The 17163-nt window shown below is 44.4% G+C and overlaps 1 protein-coding gene across 2 annotated transcripts in view; it reads left to right on the forward strand.

The window, feature by feature from the left end:
* p3h2 (prolyl 3-hydroxylase 2) overlaps nucleotides 1–17163 on the forward strand; it is a 65801-nt gene that overhangs the window by 23728 nt on the left and 24910 nt on the right. Inside the window, exon 1 of one of the 2 annotated variants that reach the window (XM_071543634.1) lies at nucleotides 13619–13672. The exons of the other annotated variant lie outside the window; for it this stretch is intronic. Coding sequence (XP_071399735.1) covers nucleotides 13664–13672 — 9 coding nt within the window. The 5' untranslated portion in view covers nucleotides 13619–13663. Of the gene's footprint in view, nucleotides 1–13618; nucleotides 13673–17163 lie in introns of those variants that run through there. 2 annotated transcript variants of the gene reach the window in all.

Genomic DNA, 17163 nt, shown 5'->3' on the forward strand with positions numbered 1-17163 from the left:
CAACAAGACTCTTTAACAATTCTGTGAATCTTCTATGATATATGCTTCATGTTATGTGTATGATATGTACAATATCTCTCTCATGCAGTCTGTCACTCACTAAAGCAGACACAGATGCACATGCAGTACATGATCTCTCTGTCTCTCTCTCTCTCACACACACACACACACACACACACTATGAGGCTCTCAGTGTGTGGCCACACAGGATTTACTACAGCAGGAAATAGAATCGAAACGATGTGATCAACAGACAAGCAAATGGTGTAAGATTGTAAACAGATTGCCCACATCTGGGGAAGCTTTTTCCACTTTCCCTCATTCTCTCCACTTCTATCCATCACACCGTGGAGAATTCAGATCAGGGCTTATTTACTGTTGTGGTCGTCCATTATAGTGGCTTATGAGAGCTCAGTTTCACTAAAATAGGCTCAATCATGGAGAAACAGACATGTACTCTCTCTCTTACCCGGCATGGAATGAAAACCAAACCTCGGACTCCACCAGGTCGATTGGCTTCCATTAGTCCGCATCCACATCGCTAGCGGCCCTGTACGTCCAACAGTAGAGGCATTGCTGGCTGTCTGAAGGTTTGCCCTTGTTACAATGAACAATGGAGGGCAGAAGTAAAGTGAAAGCAGCTTTTCATAATGAAGGATGGAAATCCTAGCTGGAGCAGCGTTTGTGGTCTCAAGGGAAATACACATGGGGCATATTATTGCCCATTCTGAATTTAGGATTGTAAGGAATTAGCATGGCTGAGAGGTCCAGCTCATGGATTTAGTACGTTTTTATTCCAGGTAAAATTTTGACTTCTTCTGAGTCTATTTCAGACGATTACATAGACTAAGCTTCAAATAAAATGCTGCATCTGGCCCATGTGCTTGGCAGATGACTTTACAGTTGAAGCAGCAAAGACGAGCTAACGGCGTCACTGAAATTACAAGCTGCATCCGACTCCTTGCTGTTCCATTCATGTTGTACACAACCACAGCCTTGATTACAGAGCGCTGTCAGCCAGCTCTGCTCACCCTGCTATCAGCACTTTCCTTGCAACACACAGAGTGAAAGCATCCCTCCCTGCTCTGAAGCGGGGCAGTGCCCTCACTACTCACCCCTTAAACCACTCATCAGGCCTGGGGAGGCTCATGACAGCATCCCCTTCACATCCAGACTCCCAGCTGGCACAGTGAAACCCACCAAGGCCAAAAAAGCAACCATCCATTAAGTAAATTTAAAGACTAAAAGAAAGAAGAAATGATCAAAGTCCTCAGCTGAGAGTCATTCACAGAAGATCTAAAGAGTGGAGATTCTGATTTCACTTTCATAGCTGCCTGTGGTTGATTTGGCTCGATGGAGATGAAGGAGTGGTACACATCATCATCATCATCATCATCACCCTGCTGAAGTCCCATTCATCATCTTTGTCAAAGATTTCTCGCCTGTTAACAAATGAAATTACCACCCAACAAGCGCCAGAAGAAGGTGAAATTTGTCTTTTGGTAGATAAATCTGAGTGGTTCCCCCGCCACACTGGCTGCTACCTTTTTTTTTTTTTTTTTTTTTAAACACATCAGTCTTTGGTCCTTGCCTGGTCTCAAACTTTGTCCCTCCTGACCACCCTATACACTCCCTCTGACTGTGAGACAATGACATCAAAGCAAAACAGATCAAAGGCTCTATATCAAACAGCCCCCTGATTGGCTGCGTGTTTTGCTGCTCTACACAAAGCGGAAGCGTCTAATTGTCTGTTTCTCCGCTGCCTGGATGGTTAACTAGCCCAATGTTTGCTGACACTTCCTGTTATTCCCATGTGGCGACGCATAGCAGGTGTGAGGCCACCAAAAGAAAGAAAGAAACACGGAAGACAAAGACAAAAAAGATGCATTGTGTAACTTTTAAATCTGCTCTTGTCTTTTTATTGAATGCTTCACACATGAACTGAGTCTATACATGAAATAGCATTGAAAACGGGTAAAGTGAGATACTGTAAAAAATGTACAGTATCTTCATTATTCTTGGCAGGTACATTTTTTTTTTTCGCCCACTCTTGGCACGTGAGCCAAAAAGTTCTTTAACCATTTTGGTCACTGCCTTAGAAATTCAAAGATGTGTCCCTCTGAGTGGAGTGAAGATGTCTGAATTGAAATGTTTTCTCTTCATCTCTGGGTGGGCTGCGGTGGCCTCCAGCTCTGTGCTTCTCCTCTGACCTCCCCGGCTCCTCTGTCACTGCTGGGGAATGTGAGGAATGCCGCTTACTGGGATGTCCCACCACTAGGTCATCAGCCGGCACCCGCACGACCCCTGACCTCAGCTGTGACCAAACGCTCACAGCCAATCACATCAAAGGAAGAGACCAAGGTGGGGGGGAGTCCCTGAACTTGTAGAGGGTTTACCCATAGACAGGAAGAAGAAGACAGGCACAAACTTGCTTTGCTCACACACACACACACACACACACACACACACACACTTTCTTATCTCTCTTACACAACACTTGAGTGCAGCAGCACTGGTTGGGAAAGTTTTACAGACAATGCGGCACAACTGCTCATTTGCATTTTATTGTGGCGCGGAACATCTGCGCATAGACATGACACAGACACGCATATACATGTATCACACACACACACACACACACACACACACACACACACACACACACACACCTGGACCCTTGTCTGTAGATCTAATAGGATCTCAGAAGGGTGTCTAGTGACTGATCTCATGTGATCTAAGTTCTCCTCTTAAGTGTGTGTGTGTGTGTGTGTGTGTGTGTGTACGTGGGGGGGGGGGGGGATTTGACCTGAATTCCAGTCGGCATGCTGTGTGTCAACAATGCTAGTTTTGTGTAATGTGACAGCAGCAACAGGAACAAGTCGTCTTAATGGAAGGAGTTCAAATCCTTCTTAGAGGCCTGCGAGGGGGAATCGTAACACAGTTTTTACATCCAGCAGCCTGTGGGTGGTGAGTAATTACCTCCGCCGGCGAAGTTGGCAGCAGATCATGTTTTCACCCCTGTCTGTTTGTTTGTTAGAGGATTTGGATGAAATTTGGTGGATAGATTGATCCTTGGCCCGAGGATCAGCCAGTCAGAATTTAGTGATGATCTGGGATTTGATGCAGTGTTTGTACGCAGCCTTGGGTCAAACAAAATATGTAAATACTTTTTTATAGTTTGTTTTAGCTTTGACTTCGGTGCCAGTTGAGCGCGGTTTGTCGCAATACAATACACTGTTTGCCAGAAAGTAAACGATCACAGGAAAGTGTTTGTGTGTTAGGTGTAGTTTCACGAGGCAGGAAATCACTTTAATGAAACGGAGATTTATTAATATATTAGGGGAAAGGGGGAGAGCTGGGGGTGAGACTCTGTGAAGGAGTTTGGCCTGGAGTCGTGACGCGGCCGGCTGCAGGTGGTTGTGTTGTCCAGCCAGCGGAGGGCCGTTTCCCGGGCAACTGACCCCCGCCAGACCAGGACATAGGGATAGTAGAGAATAGGAAAGGTGGAGGAGGGTCTCGTTTGTGGACAAAGAGGGGGCGTGTTGGTTTGTTGGAGCTTATATACTGTTGGACAGGTGATCAGAGGGATAGGGATCAGGTGAGTGAGCAATTACTGTGAGCAGCTGTGGCCAGTTTCAGTTGGAGCGCATTCCAGTGCTGTCCTCCTCCTGAATTTCAGTTGAACAATTAACTCCATTTAAGTGTATACTAGGACTGAACGATTTTGAAAAAATATCTAATTGCAATTATTTTGACTGATATTGCAATTACGATATGATTTGCGATATTAGAGGGAATGATAATTTTTACATCATTATTCTCATTTTCATTGAAAAACGTATTAAAATGATTATGGTGTGATTTTTGCGGGGATCTGTATTCTTTGAATATGATGTGAAGGCCAGGACATCTCTGCAGCACAACAATATTTAATTTAAAATGGTATTTTGACACACACACATTTCGCCTTTAACAAATATTGCGCCTCCTGCGATTTGAAAATTGCAGGAGGCCATATTGCGATTTCGATAAAATTTCGATTAATTGTTCAGCCCTAGTGTATACTTATGCTTCTCTGTAACTGACAACTTGGTGTCCCACTATCTGAATTGTCCTGATAAACCCCACTTATCCGGTACTCCAAGCAAGTCAGAACAAATGATTAAAATTATATACTATTTCAGCAAGGTAAGATTTAACTTTATTGATTCCCGAGGGGAAGTTGAGTTAGTATGTGCATGTATGTGCCATGAATATAAAATCCAGTGGCTGTTTATTCCCTGTGTTGGTTTTCTGTCAGTGTGCCTACTCCACTGTGTTTTCATATCTTTCATGTCTTAATTGAATTTTCTCTAACTCTAAGCAGCAGTTCCTATGATCCCCAGTAGATAAGAGAAGCATGGCATGTGGGTAAGGGTTAACCCGCTTGAGATGAGCTTGAGATCCGCTCTCATGCCTATCTTTACAGCCATCTTTAAGGAACATGTGTTTTGAGGCGTCTGAGGTAATCATATCTGAAACCATTCTGCCAGCGTTGTGAAGCAGACCTCTCATACACCTTTTTAAATTAAGATTTTCCTGAAAATTTAATTGATGTGTATGTCACCAACTGGAGTTCACTGTTTTCCCACTTTTTCATTTGCCACTACATCACCAGGAGGGAACCCCTTTTTTTCCTTTCTTCTCTATGGGGAGGACGATGTCATTAAATTGGCCGCTCTCCAGCAGTAAATCACTGTCGGTGTGTGTGTGTGTGTGTGTGTGTACACACTCGAACGCACGAACGAGTTACGGTCACTCTCACACACACAAACGCAGACATGGCCACTCAACACACACACACAAACGCACAAGTTTGCATTTTCTCTCACACACGCGTCCACTTACCCCCACACATGGCGAGTGTGTGTGAAAAGCCAGATGAAATGTAGCGGTGTGTCGACCCCTGACACGGCGGCGGGGCCGGCGCTTTGCAGCAGCACCCCAGAGGGAAGTAGCGAGTGGCTGAAAATATGTCTAAAATGAGGAAAAGGAGCTGCCTGGGGCTCCGGCTTATGAGCTGCACCTTCCCCCCAACAGCTCTACTGAAGATTTATTTGCTTTCTTTTATTTTCTCACTGTGTGTGTAAAGTGTATTTTGACACTCCTGTGAAGAATGCACTTCGAATAAATTTGATTTGACTTACTGCTGCAGTCACGCGCATACAGTACCTTCTGTGCCAAGACCCACCAGTAGGTGTGTGTTAAAGTGTGTGTGTGTGTGTGTGTGTGTGTGTGTTTGTGCACATACACATGTATATCTCTTTACAGTTGGCCCTTAAAATAAAGAGTGAATATATTTCTCAACTGTTATGGGTTCCAAAGTATGTCGAGAATTTGTCAAAACTGCACTATTGGTTCCAGCTTGGCAATAAAATTTACACACAACACTTTGTTCCCGTTTTGATTCATGGGGTTTATATTTTCATACTTCCACACTTCCCTAGTTAAATGGCCTCACTGTACGGTGATTTATTGGACATGATCATGGGGGCTGTATTTGTTCACAAGCCTTGATGCGTTTTTTTGCTGTTTTTTTTTTTTTGACGAGACAACACAGAAACCTTCCCACTGTTGTCCTTGGTTTATGAGAAGTCAGGGAAGGGCCGGTGTTAGATTAGCTGTTCGGTTTGCTCTGCTGTGTTTTCTCTGTTATAAAAAAAGAGGGTGAATATTCTCAGCTGGTGATGGATGCCTTCCTCTTGATGAAAAACAGCCATTCTTTGTTTCGTACACGATCTTCGTAAAGACGGGATGATGGAAGGAGAAAAACTAATGAAAAATAAGCAACAGGTGTTCTACGTTTCACTGTAGGAAGAGAAGGGATTGGTAACAGAAGAAAGAGGAGAGGGAGAATCAAATCAAAAGAAACAGGGAGTTTATCCTCTCAAAGTCACACTGCTTATCTTTTCTGGATGCATTTCGTGTTTTGATGAACTACAAACCGCCCACCTCCCACTGAGTGTTTAGAGGACCAGCGTGTCTGTATGTCTTGCCCCCCCCCCTTCCCTAAGGCCCCTGGAAGATTTTGGAGCTGAGCAGTACGCTCCTCTGCTCTTTCCTCCCCCACCTCCCCCCCCCCCCCCTCCTCCTCCCCCCACACTTCTCCCACCCACAAAGTCTGGCTGCTCGACCCCTGAGGGAGCGTCTCCTGGATCCGGTTGCATCCTCTCTGCAGGGGAACTCCACTCTGTAACTCGGGGGGGGGAGTGGGAGTGGGAAAGAAAGAAAGAACGGGGAAGAAAAGGTGAGAAAGACAGTGAAGGGGAAAATAGGTGATGGAAAGGAAAAGTGAGAGCAATAACAGGAAGAGGAAAGAGAGAAGGAGAAGAGAGGGAGATGTGATCCTCAGAAGACTAACCTGCCTGCCAAGATAATTTGCCTGCCAGGCTACTGTCTGCTGCACCGTCCAGCCTCTCCGCTCCCTCCAACAACAACAACCCTCCAGACACACACACTCAAACTCACACACACACACACACACACACACACACACACACACACACCATCCTACCTGTTCAGTGGATCTGGTTCATGGTGAGACAAGGCGCCTGTTTCAGGAGCCTGGACCCACTATGTCATTAACAAAACACTTGAGCTGCCTCTCCATGAGGCTCAGACAGGCTTCATATAATGGACTCATGTCTCTCTGTTCCTCAGGCAGTTTAGTCTCATGGTGCGTTCATGCTGGTGGGAAGGTCCGACATACGGGACCTCCAAGTCAGCTGCTAAACAGCGTTGCATTCATGTGCGGTTATGTCAGAAAATCAAACCTGGAAGACAAACAATAAATAAACACGGACGTCCTGCAGCTTGAAAAGCTAATTTGACGAACTTCATTCAAACAAACATTAGGTTGGAAACTCGGGTAGCAATTTTTTTCTCAGAGTTCCCAACTTAATCATCCGACGTTGGAGGCCGTTCATGTGAAATTTCCGATATTTCCGATAGCACATGAATGCTCAATCAGCTCACATACCACCATCAGCTTTAGAAAGAGGTTGGAGGAGGTACATTCTTCTCTCCTTCAGGTAATCCTTTAACTGTGCTGACTTTGCAGTTTCACTTAATTCCCTGGCCATTTCTTGACCTTTCTTGTTGTCTGAAGTTTGTTGCTGCCTCGGGCAGATCTTTAAAGCGCGGCTGTTTGATTGATGAGCTGAATATGTGATGAAAAGATGGACAGGCTTGAACCGTCATTGTGTGATTGAGCCCTGAAGAGGGCAGATCCATTACCTCATCAGAGAATAGCCTGAACTAAGTTTGCAGTTTGAACCAGGAAATACTCCTCCAGGGCAATTGAACTTTTTGTACTCTACTCTGGGTTACATCCCTCTGACATTTAGCCGTTAAAGAGCCTTTTAGATGATGTTTCTGCCATGACAGCTGACTCACTCATCATCATCTATGCTGATTAACATTCTTTGGTGACATGGGAAATAGATAGAAGTGTGGACTTCCATGCAACTTCAGCTGGGAAAGAGCTGTTTATATAGATTTGCGTCAAATGAAAATAACACATATTTAATCTCCCGGATTTATGGAATCATTGGTGAGATGAACCCCCAGTCAGTAGATATACTTAGAACACAATGGGAACAGGACTTAGGCCCTCCACTTCTAAACGAGACTTGGAATGCAATTCTTGAGCAGATACATGCTTCATCTCCTTGCAGCAGACATGGGCTCATACAATTTAAGATTGTGCATCGTATCCACTTTACAAAGGCCAAATTAGCTAAAATTTATCCAAATCTGGACCCCACCTGTGATAAATGTAAATCTGCGCCGGCCACTTTAATTCACATGTTTTGGTCATGCCTTTGTCTGCATGCATTTTGGGATTCAATTTTTAAATCCCTGAGTGAAGCCTATAACATATTAATTGAACCAGATCCTCTGACCGCCATTTTTAGTGTGAAACCAGAGAATGCTACCTGGTCAAGACATATTTATGATGTAGTAGCCTTTACTTGCTTGCTAGCTCGCCGAATTATCCTGTTTAACTGGAAAGATCCTAAACCCCCTTCCCATGCCAGGTGGCTGAAGGATGTTATGTTCCATTTAAAACTAGAAAAGATTAAATTTACCCTAAGGGGGAAAAAGGCTGAGTTCAGGAAAACGTGGACCCCATTTATGTCTTATTTCACTACTGTTACTGGGATATCAAATTGGAATGACTCATAGTGCTCTCTTTATGTAGTAATGCAAGAACGTGTGGATCACTGTGTGTAGCTGTATGTATGATTCCATTCTCTTTCTTTTTTTTTCTCTCTAGTTATACATCTTTGTGTAATTTCCTTTATTATTGCCATTGTTATTATTATTATTATTATTATTTTATTTATTTTATTTTATTTTTTTTTGTCAGTAGTGGACAGTTGTAGCCCACTGGGATGGGACTGGGGGTAGGACTGGGTGGTGGGGTGGATTGGGAGGATGAGTAGGAGAGATCAGGGGGTTGGGAAAGGGGAGGGCAGTTTTATATTTTGTATTTTATATGATGATCTTGTATTATGTATACCAGAACCCTTTGAAAATTCAATAAAGAGATGTTTAAAAAAAAAAATAACACATATTTTATTGCAACCATCTCACTTGGTGACCAGTGGTTGCTAAATGTGTAACTGAGCACTAAACGTGATTTCAGTGCCACGACTCTGCTTTAACTCTCATATAGTCGAGGACCTTTTTTGGCTATGTATACACCAAGAAGTAAACACATTACATATTTAAACAATGCATCAACAGCTATAAATATCAACAATATGTACCAGATAAGTCCATATGTAAAAGATAAAGCTTTATTTTTGTCATATACCCCAGAAGACATAGTCTACGATGTAGACGTATACTAAACTTTCACATATGCAACCTAATTATAGATGGCTATAAACCATTTAGACATTTTTTAAACGGCTAATCAACATAAATTGTTCAGTGGGTCAGAGAACCTCAGAAGAAGCTGTTAATTTAGGTGATTTTTGCATCCGTCGTTGGTTCTCAAATGCGTTTCAACGTGTTTCCTTTCAGCAAAGCCCCTTCAACTGCCTGTGTCCCCTTTGTCTGTTAAAAGCTGCTCAGCGCTACACCACCAGATTGATTTCAACATGAACAAATACATTTTATATTTCTCTGGGGTATGGAGGGGCGGGACGGAGTGAGAACTGAGTGGCTGGATGAGATGAATGCTGGCATTGTCTGCTGGGGCACACATACTCACTGCCACACACACACACACACACACACATTTCCCATAGCGTCCTCCTTAGTGCTTCCCTTGAAGACCCCGTTGTGTGTGAACAAAGTGTTTGCCTGCTTTGGATTTAACACTGAAACACCACACCAAGCCCACCTCTTCTTTTTTCCAACCCCGTCGTCTTTACAGGCCCAGTGGAAAAGCTGAGTGCGCCCACGCTCACGTGAGAGCGTGACCCTTGACCCCTGTCTCAAAGGGGTTTGTCCATAAATGTTTCCTACAAATGTGCCGATCCTCGTAATGTCATTCTCAGGCGGGAAATCCCCTCATTTCAGGAGCTTTACGGGGGACGGAGGGAAATGTATGTCTGAAGTGGTTTTGGCTCATGTTATCTCCTCTGAGATAGTAGTAACTTCTGAATCACTGAAACTTACAAGCTGTTGCAAAACTGTAGAGATAACTACTGAAGAAAGCCTGGCTGCTAAATCTCATCTTCCATCCGTGGGCGTCCTGAGTGTCACATCACAAACCTCCTGCAAAGTGACAAGAGACAAAACACAACTGTTAGCCACATTTCACATTTCTGGCACCACTTGGATTTTTTTTTTTTCCCAGTCCAGAAAAAAGGCCCCCTTTATGTGAATGGAAACTGGTGGTGTTTGAAATCACAGGATGGCAGAGTAAAAATAAGACGTGGGCTAACCAGGCCTGTTTTTAGAAGCTCCTGAGAGAAAGGAGAGTGTGTTACTGTATTTTGGGGCAGGAGGGGAACGTGAGAGAGGTGTTAGGAGGAGGAGATGGAGGAGGAGGTGGAGGAGGAGGACATTAAAGGGAGATTTTCCACCCTGTCTGCACTACTCAGAGCGTACACACCTTGTGTTTTGAGGTTGCCGCACAAAGCTGGCCTTGTGTGTCCTGAAACTGCCCAGGAAGCGAGAGCAGACGTGGGAAAGAGCGTGATGGTTGACTAAGGATACAGTAGCTGATGTGGAGTCGGGTGGCCTCTGGATAGCTTAGAGGAGAAGGTTGTGTAGTGTTTCAGTGTTAGCCCCCGCAAGGCTTTACTGGGCTGCTATTGGAGATGGAAACGGATAATGGAACCAATCATTTCCCTCTTCAGTCAAACGATGTCAGACACAGGGCAGGCGCAGTTACAGATGTACAAACAACGGCTTCGATTCAAGCTGCCTGATCCAGATTAGCTCATAATAGACATGAACTGTGTTTTGATAACTAATAGGTTCGGGATGATGACCGTCTGTTTCCCCGCTCTGGATTCCTGGTGAGTTCAGGCCGCTCATGATGAAGTGTGTACGCTCAGTTTTCCTCTAATGAAAGCCAGCAGTCCCAGACCACACAGCAGGGGCACGCTACCCCGGCGGAAGTCCACTCTCCGCTCCCGTGTACAGTGGCAACATTATTCCACCGCTGTTTTCTTTTCGCCGTACAGTGCGCCCCGCCTGCCCAGGGCTTTATAGGAGAGATGAAGGATGGAGGGCCCGGCTTTTCCCGGCTTGTCGTGCCTCCTGTGTCTCCGGCGCGGCCGCGGCGTAATGAAAGAGGCTTTTAAGCCGCGACAGCGCCGAGGCTTTTTCAGGCATTCCTTCGACATGACCTTATAGGAGGAACACGCTCGGGCCCAGGGTGCGGCGAGGACAGGCAGAAAGAGGCCAGTGTGCGGAGCTGTCAGCAGGAACGGACAGATGAGAGAAAGAGGGGTGGCGTGATGGAGAGATAGAGGGGGGGAGGGAAGGAGGGCAGTAAGGTACACAAGGCTGCCCCCAAGTTTTACCCATGACATCACCGAGAGGAAAGCTCTCCTCACGCAGTCCTGAGATTTTTTTTTTTTTTTCGAGGCACGTGCTTAACGTGTTAAAGCCGTGTTGTATGTAATGTACACCTTGACTGGCTGGCTGGTTTCCTGACTAGCGTGGCAGCAATGTGAGTTATAGTCCAGATCGTGTGTTAAAGTGTTGTTTGATTTTGCAATGGAGCAAAAACAAACCCACGTCTGGTGAGTTTAGCCGCTCCGCAGTGATGATCAAGCGACTTATTCACACCTTCAGTGTACAATACTGACATTATGTGGCCTATGTGTACAGCGAGTATGTCCTGAAGCTGTTTTCGTCAATCAAAGTTACAGAGTTAATGAAAAGATCAGTTTATGGGCACATGATGGAAAGGTTTATTTGTAAAGGCTGTAATGTTTTCCTGCCCAATTAGCGTCAGACTTACATCATGAGCACCCTATGGCTATGTATTTTAGTGTGTGTTTGTGTGTGTGTGAGTGCAGTAAAAATGGCTGACTGTATCGTCTTCTTTTCTTTCCTGTCAAATCTTACCTGACGTCTGATTGGATACAGCTCTGCATATTCTCTTACAGTAGGGGATCATCCAGTGTAAACAGACAGAAAAACAGACAAAAGCTGTTCTCCAAGCTTCCAAGAATTCCAAAAGCTTCCTTGAACCGTCAATCAATGCAGCGTGTGCTTTTGAAATGATCCAGAGTGGAAGGAAGAGGGACGCTTTTACAGAATTACGACATGATTCCTCGTGGCGAGGTCACTGGGCATTTGGACAGACTTTCCCATAGTTCAAGTTCCTCGTGCCAGCACCTTCTCCCAGCATACCTGCTACAGCTAACACTGGTAATAAAAAGCTTTGTTTGAAAGAGCCAAAGGGTGTAAACCGCTTTCCTCGCCATGCAAGTGGAACCCAATCCTACTCCCATTTGCTAATGATTTACAAGTATTGTGAAATACCATTTTCCCTTGTATTTTCAACCAGATGCTCATATCCAGGTGCCAGCCGGGAATGAATTGTGCTTCTTGAAGTGCCGTGTTTCCTCAAGCTTAAAGCCTTAACCCATTAAATAGAGTTTACAGTGGAAACCATAAGGATCCAGGGCTGTTATATGAATAGACCACTGTCCAGTGTATTTCAGTACTTATAAGTGGCACAGATACACTTTTAGACTAATTTTAGACTAATAGTAAAGACATTTAAAGTAGCCAAACTTTGCCTTGATGGAAAGTCAAAGGCTTTGGAAATGAAATTCATACATAAGCATCAACTTCACTATTTATATTTGTCTAAGAAACAAATTTCAAGCATTTAAGCATAAGCCTTTAGATCAAAATGGCTTTACGATGATGAAAAACAAACTTTTGACTGGTAGTGTAGATGTAGCTCATAAGCCTTCTGTAGCCAAGCAACAACCCGATACGTTTCACAGACAGACCTATTGAAAACTCAAACGCGGGTTTCTATACATTTCCTCTCTTATCATAAAGTTCACCTCATGTTGTGTCTAAGCAGCTGAGATGTTTGGCATTGTTTGGTCTTCTTTACACACATCTGAAGTCATGATATGCTGCCGTACCAAAGATAAATACTATGTGGGTTTTCTTGCTTGTTTGGCGGTTACATACCTAGTGCAGAGTACGTCTCAAACCCCCGCCGCACAACACAAATATTGGTTTAGCGACAGTAAAGTTGCTATAGGTCTGGTCAAGAAAATTACTACTGTGTTTATAGAGGGGTAAATATTCTTCCCATTAAAACACTGCCTGGATGGGTACAAACGGACTTGCCGCTCTCCAAACAGATGGCTGGAATGTTAAGGGCCGGTGCAACGGAGATGGCTTTCCTACTGTTTGTAAATCCATGGTTTGAGGTGTAGGTTGGACAGAATGAGGTTTGCACCATGCTGTTGGCAGTTGAACATTATCTCACTACTTTGCAATACAGTTGAAGGTACCACGCGATGTGAATTCAGGACAAGCTTTATTTTCTTTCCATGTTCTTCCTTCCAGAATTTTTACAAGCGCAGGTTTAGCTGAGGACATGTTTTTGTTATAGTGAATGTCACCGGAGAGACAAGACCCTTCGTATATCCAAATATGAGCTTAATCATCTGCTTGTTATGTCTGGCGACGTGTAAACAGCCCTCCTCCACATCTTCAGCGATAGCGGAGAGGTTTGTTATAATGTGACCGTTCCTCCCCCTTGCAGTACATTCCTTAGCAGCTTTATCACATCAACCTTTTTAAGGAGACACCGCTGCTTCTCTTTCAGTTGTCTTAAAACCGTTATTGGCTGCGTATGGGTGCTGTTATCACACTATAGCAAATCTTCCTGCTGGAATGTGTACAATGCTAAGTGGTGTGAGGCCATATTGTACTGTAGGCAGCCAGTAATAACATAATAAACCTTTTCAGGAAGGTCACGTCCCTGTGAGTTGAGGATTAGCAGGCCGACTGGCCCTTTAAATAGAGCATTAAGAAATGTTTGGATATGTAATAGCCACAGGCATACATTTGACACGTTCAGAGTTAGCGACACACTACAGTGATTAGCGCGTAGTTAGAGTGATGTTTTTCTATGGGTCCCCTATGGAGAGCAGACCCGCGCCAGGAGGTCTGAATGAGGCCGGTGAGTAGAGAGCTCAGTCTGTTTTCACTTTGAACTCTTCACTGCATGGACTTTTGCTTCTGTTTTCATTGCAGCTGTTCTCGTGTCCAGTGTTAACCTGAGCGCTAGCCCCGATCTGCTTTGCAAGAAGTTTCTAACCTCTTGGGAACCAGAGAAACCCTCTGAAATACCTTGTCTCGTAAGTATTCAGGGTTGCGGTTGCCAGGTTTGACCACTCACCTTGTAGCTACATGTTGTTGCCAGCTCCTCTATCATTTTTTGGTTGCTGGCTGCCAGGTTGGTGAGTTCTGATTTCTAGCTCTGACAAGGCGTCTGTTAACATCTGTTTAACTGTCTCCAGTCCCGTTTGCGGCATCGCAGTACGTGCTTTTTGTCACAGCACCACCTCTGCATCTCTGGCGCCACCCCAGGCCTATTTACATACCTGTGAATCGTGCTGGAGGCCCTGAGGAGAAAGGTATGCGAATGGCCGTTTGACTTGGCACCACACGATGCCCACATCAAGAACATTTTCCTCGGAGTGGCAGGGCGGTCCGGCCAGCTTGTACACAGGTTGCTCTTTAGCAGGGAGGGCAAACTGAGGGCTCGTACTGAGTGGCAGTCATTCACCTCTACAGGTGCTGCTTTGAAATTCATGTGAGAGGAAAAATGGACTCACTCTGTACAAGGTCGACATGCATGCATGCATGTGTTCAAAGACGAGCTTTTAGTGGCAGAGTTTCATGTCACTGTGGTTTTGAAGCTTGTACTGTTTGATGTTGCAATTAACTGAAGGAGTTCAGATCCAGCTCCACAACATATTACAGTGTCTGTATTTGGAGAAGCGTCTGATTGGCAAATTGAAAGCAGATGATGAAGCTCGAGACAGCAGCTTACCAAAAATTACATTAACACTGCGACTCACTGTGTGTAACCCATGGTGTCACACAAATTCTATTAAATGAGTATGATTTTCCAATGAAATCCTCTGTGTACATACAATTTCCCATGCAAAATAGAGACAGCTGTCCAAAACCGAAGTCCCACAATGAGTAATGCAGAAGAGATAACAGAGTTAGACGTATCTTCTCAAAAAGCTGACTTAACTCTTCTAACATCCATTTTTCTCCTCTGTGGCTGACCTGGGGAAGGCAGTCACGATAATGGAAGGAATTTTGATTTAACCATGCATGGTTGTCTCCAGGCTATATTGTTTTCCATTGCACTATTCAGTGTAGTGCAATTTAATTCTTTAAACGATGATTGATTTCTGCTCTGTCATCCTGAGGGGGTCGTTTGACTTTTCACTTTGCACAGTTTGATGTATGAGCATGTGTTTCTAATGCAAAATCTGCGACCTCTTTGCATGTGTGAGGTCAGGTGGTATTGAATATATGACTGTAAATCCATTATCGCTCCAGAGTGAGTCGTTCACGAACTCACACAGTCTGTTCCTCCTCTGGCTTATCTGTTCCAGTGGATAACTCTTGGAGAGGAGGTTTTCTTTCTTGCTTGGGGGGAATTTTCAGGCTTGGGTAGCTATTGACCTTATTCACACAGTGGCCATTTTGAACAATCGGTGTGGGGAAACTCTGCCTAGAAGATTAGCATATATAAAACTAGCCTTACTTAAACACATAAGTAAGGACTTCAGATAAACCGAACAGTTATCAAATTAGCCAGCAAACCCCTAGACTCTGGTAGCTAGCGATAATGGGCCAAATATATTAAAATGTGAACCTGATTACTAAGATCCATTCATTTTAATACATTTTTCAATCAGTATCTGTGAAATGCTAAATGTTTGTACGATGTGCGTCTTGGTACACAACAGCAGGATAGAACTGGGCTGTACTCACTCAAGTAGAGTTTCCCACCCCAAGTTCAAAATGTCCACTGTGTGAATAAGGTCAATAGGAGGCTTTCATTTTCTTAGGTGCAAACGCTCCTCCCTATAGTGTTTCTTTAACACTATGGCCGTGCCTCTGGAGTAAACTACTTTTCATAACTTAAACATGAGCAAATGTTGAAACAGCAACCCATGTTGGGTCATATGCTCAGAAATGCGAAAACCCCATGATTAAAGAGGGATAATGCTGTCAGTGAGTCTCCCATGTTCAAGGCTTCCCCAGGCTCTGGACCTCTAGTCCCAGGACAATAGCTCTGGCAGTGGCCGGCCACAGCTGTGTTTGTGCTGGGTTTGTGTGCTGGAGTCGATCCCCCCCTTCCTCCTGCTGACCCCCTGGCCTGAGCCAGGCCGTCCCTGAGGGGCCAGAGGAGGAGGAGGAGGAGGAGGAGGAGGAGGAGGAGGAGGAGGCAGGTGGGCTCACAGCCTCCCACGGTGGCTGCTGGCAGACTTCTTCCCTCTTCTGGACGCCACAGCCTGTGCGGTCCTTGGCACTTGGTCTCTGCTGCTCTGGACAGAACACAACAATACGTGATTATCAAATCCAGGAAAGCCAAGTCGATGCTTGTGTCCTTATGGAGAATGTTCTTCCCACATTGTCTTGGGGAGAACTTATCACGAATGACAGAACAGAGGATGCATCTTTAGAGTTAGAGGTGGGCTGCATGCTTGAGGTTGGGCCATCAATTAAAGGAAAAGTCCACCCTCAGATAGTCTCACACTGATGACATCAACGTGATGTTCAATGCATTCCACAAGTTATTTTGTGATGAAGTGTTGTAATTAACTTTTTGGCGTACTCCCTGAACCCGCATCATCTACTTCTACTTCAGTGATTTTCTACATTTCCCAGAATGACTTTTGACAACTGCCAGCAAACGGGTGTGAACTTGCATTTTGCTATGGGTTATACATGTTGGTGGAGAGAGTGATGGTAATAGCAGAGTGAGAGTTTTTCCAGTCGAAAAAAAGCAAGACTTGAGCCCCTTACTCAAAGCTCAACATCTGCATTGCATTGTGGTCTATTGAGGCTATTGTCGGTGGAGAAATTCACATCTCTTCCTCTTCAACGATGGATTTCTCTCTGTATGACTGTTGAATGTCGGTGCAAAATGGCGGCTCTAGAAAGAAGCCCTCGCTCTTTGATTCTGAGGGACTGACACCAAAACCTAATGTTTACTGTTGATGTTTTTGATTGAAAAATGTTCTGCTATTAAACTCCATTGTATCTGCGCTGGAAATATCTCAAGATGACGTCACGTTCTATGTCTGGTCGGTTATCCATGAGAATAACAAATATACACCACCAAACAACAAAATAGACCCAGGAATGCAAGCCATATCGCCAGGAGCTATTTCTTAACAGTTTTAAAGTGTTTTAGGGTGGATTTTTCCTTTAAGACACACTGTTCATTTCTCCAGCTGTTTCAACTCGTTCGCTCTGTATTTCTGTTTGGACATAATTCATCATCCTCACAATCAATCTTGGGGCTTCCCATTCATTCTCGTCAACCAATTAGATCCTTAGTTGACAAGTAAACTTCAGGGATCTTTACCTGTCCTCTGTCCTTTTGGAATCGTTCTTTGGCTGTAAAATATTTCAACA

The sequence above is a fragment of the Centroberyx affinis genome, unplaced genomic scaffold, assembly GCF_046629955.1.
Source record: "Centroberyx affinis isolate AG114_WGS23_722 - 3 ecotype Tasmania unplaced genomic scaffold, CSIRO-AGI_Caff_v1 ptg004359l_1, whole genome shotgun sequence".
Lineage (NCBI taxonomy): Eukaryota > Metazoa > Chordata > Actinopteri > Beryciformes > Berycidae > Centroberyx > Centroberyx affinis.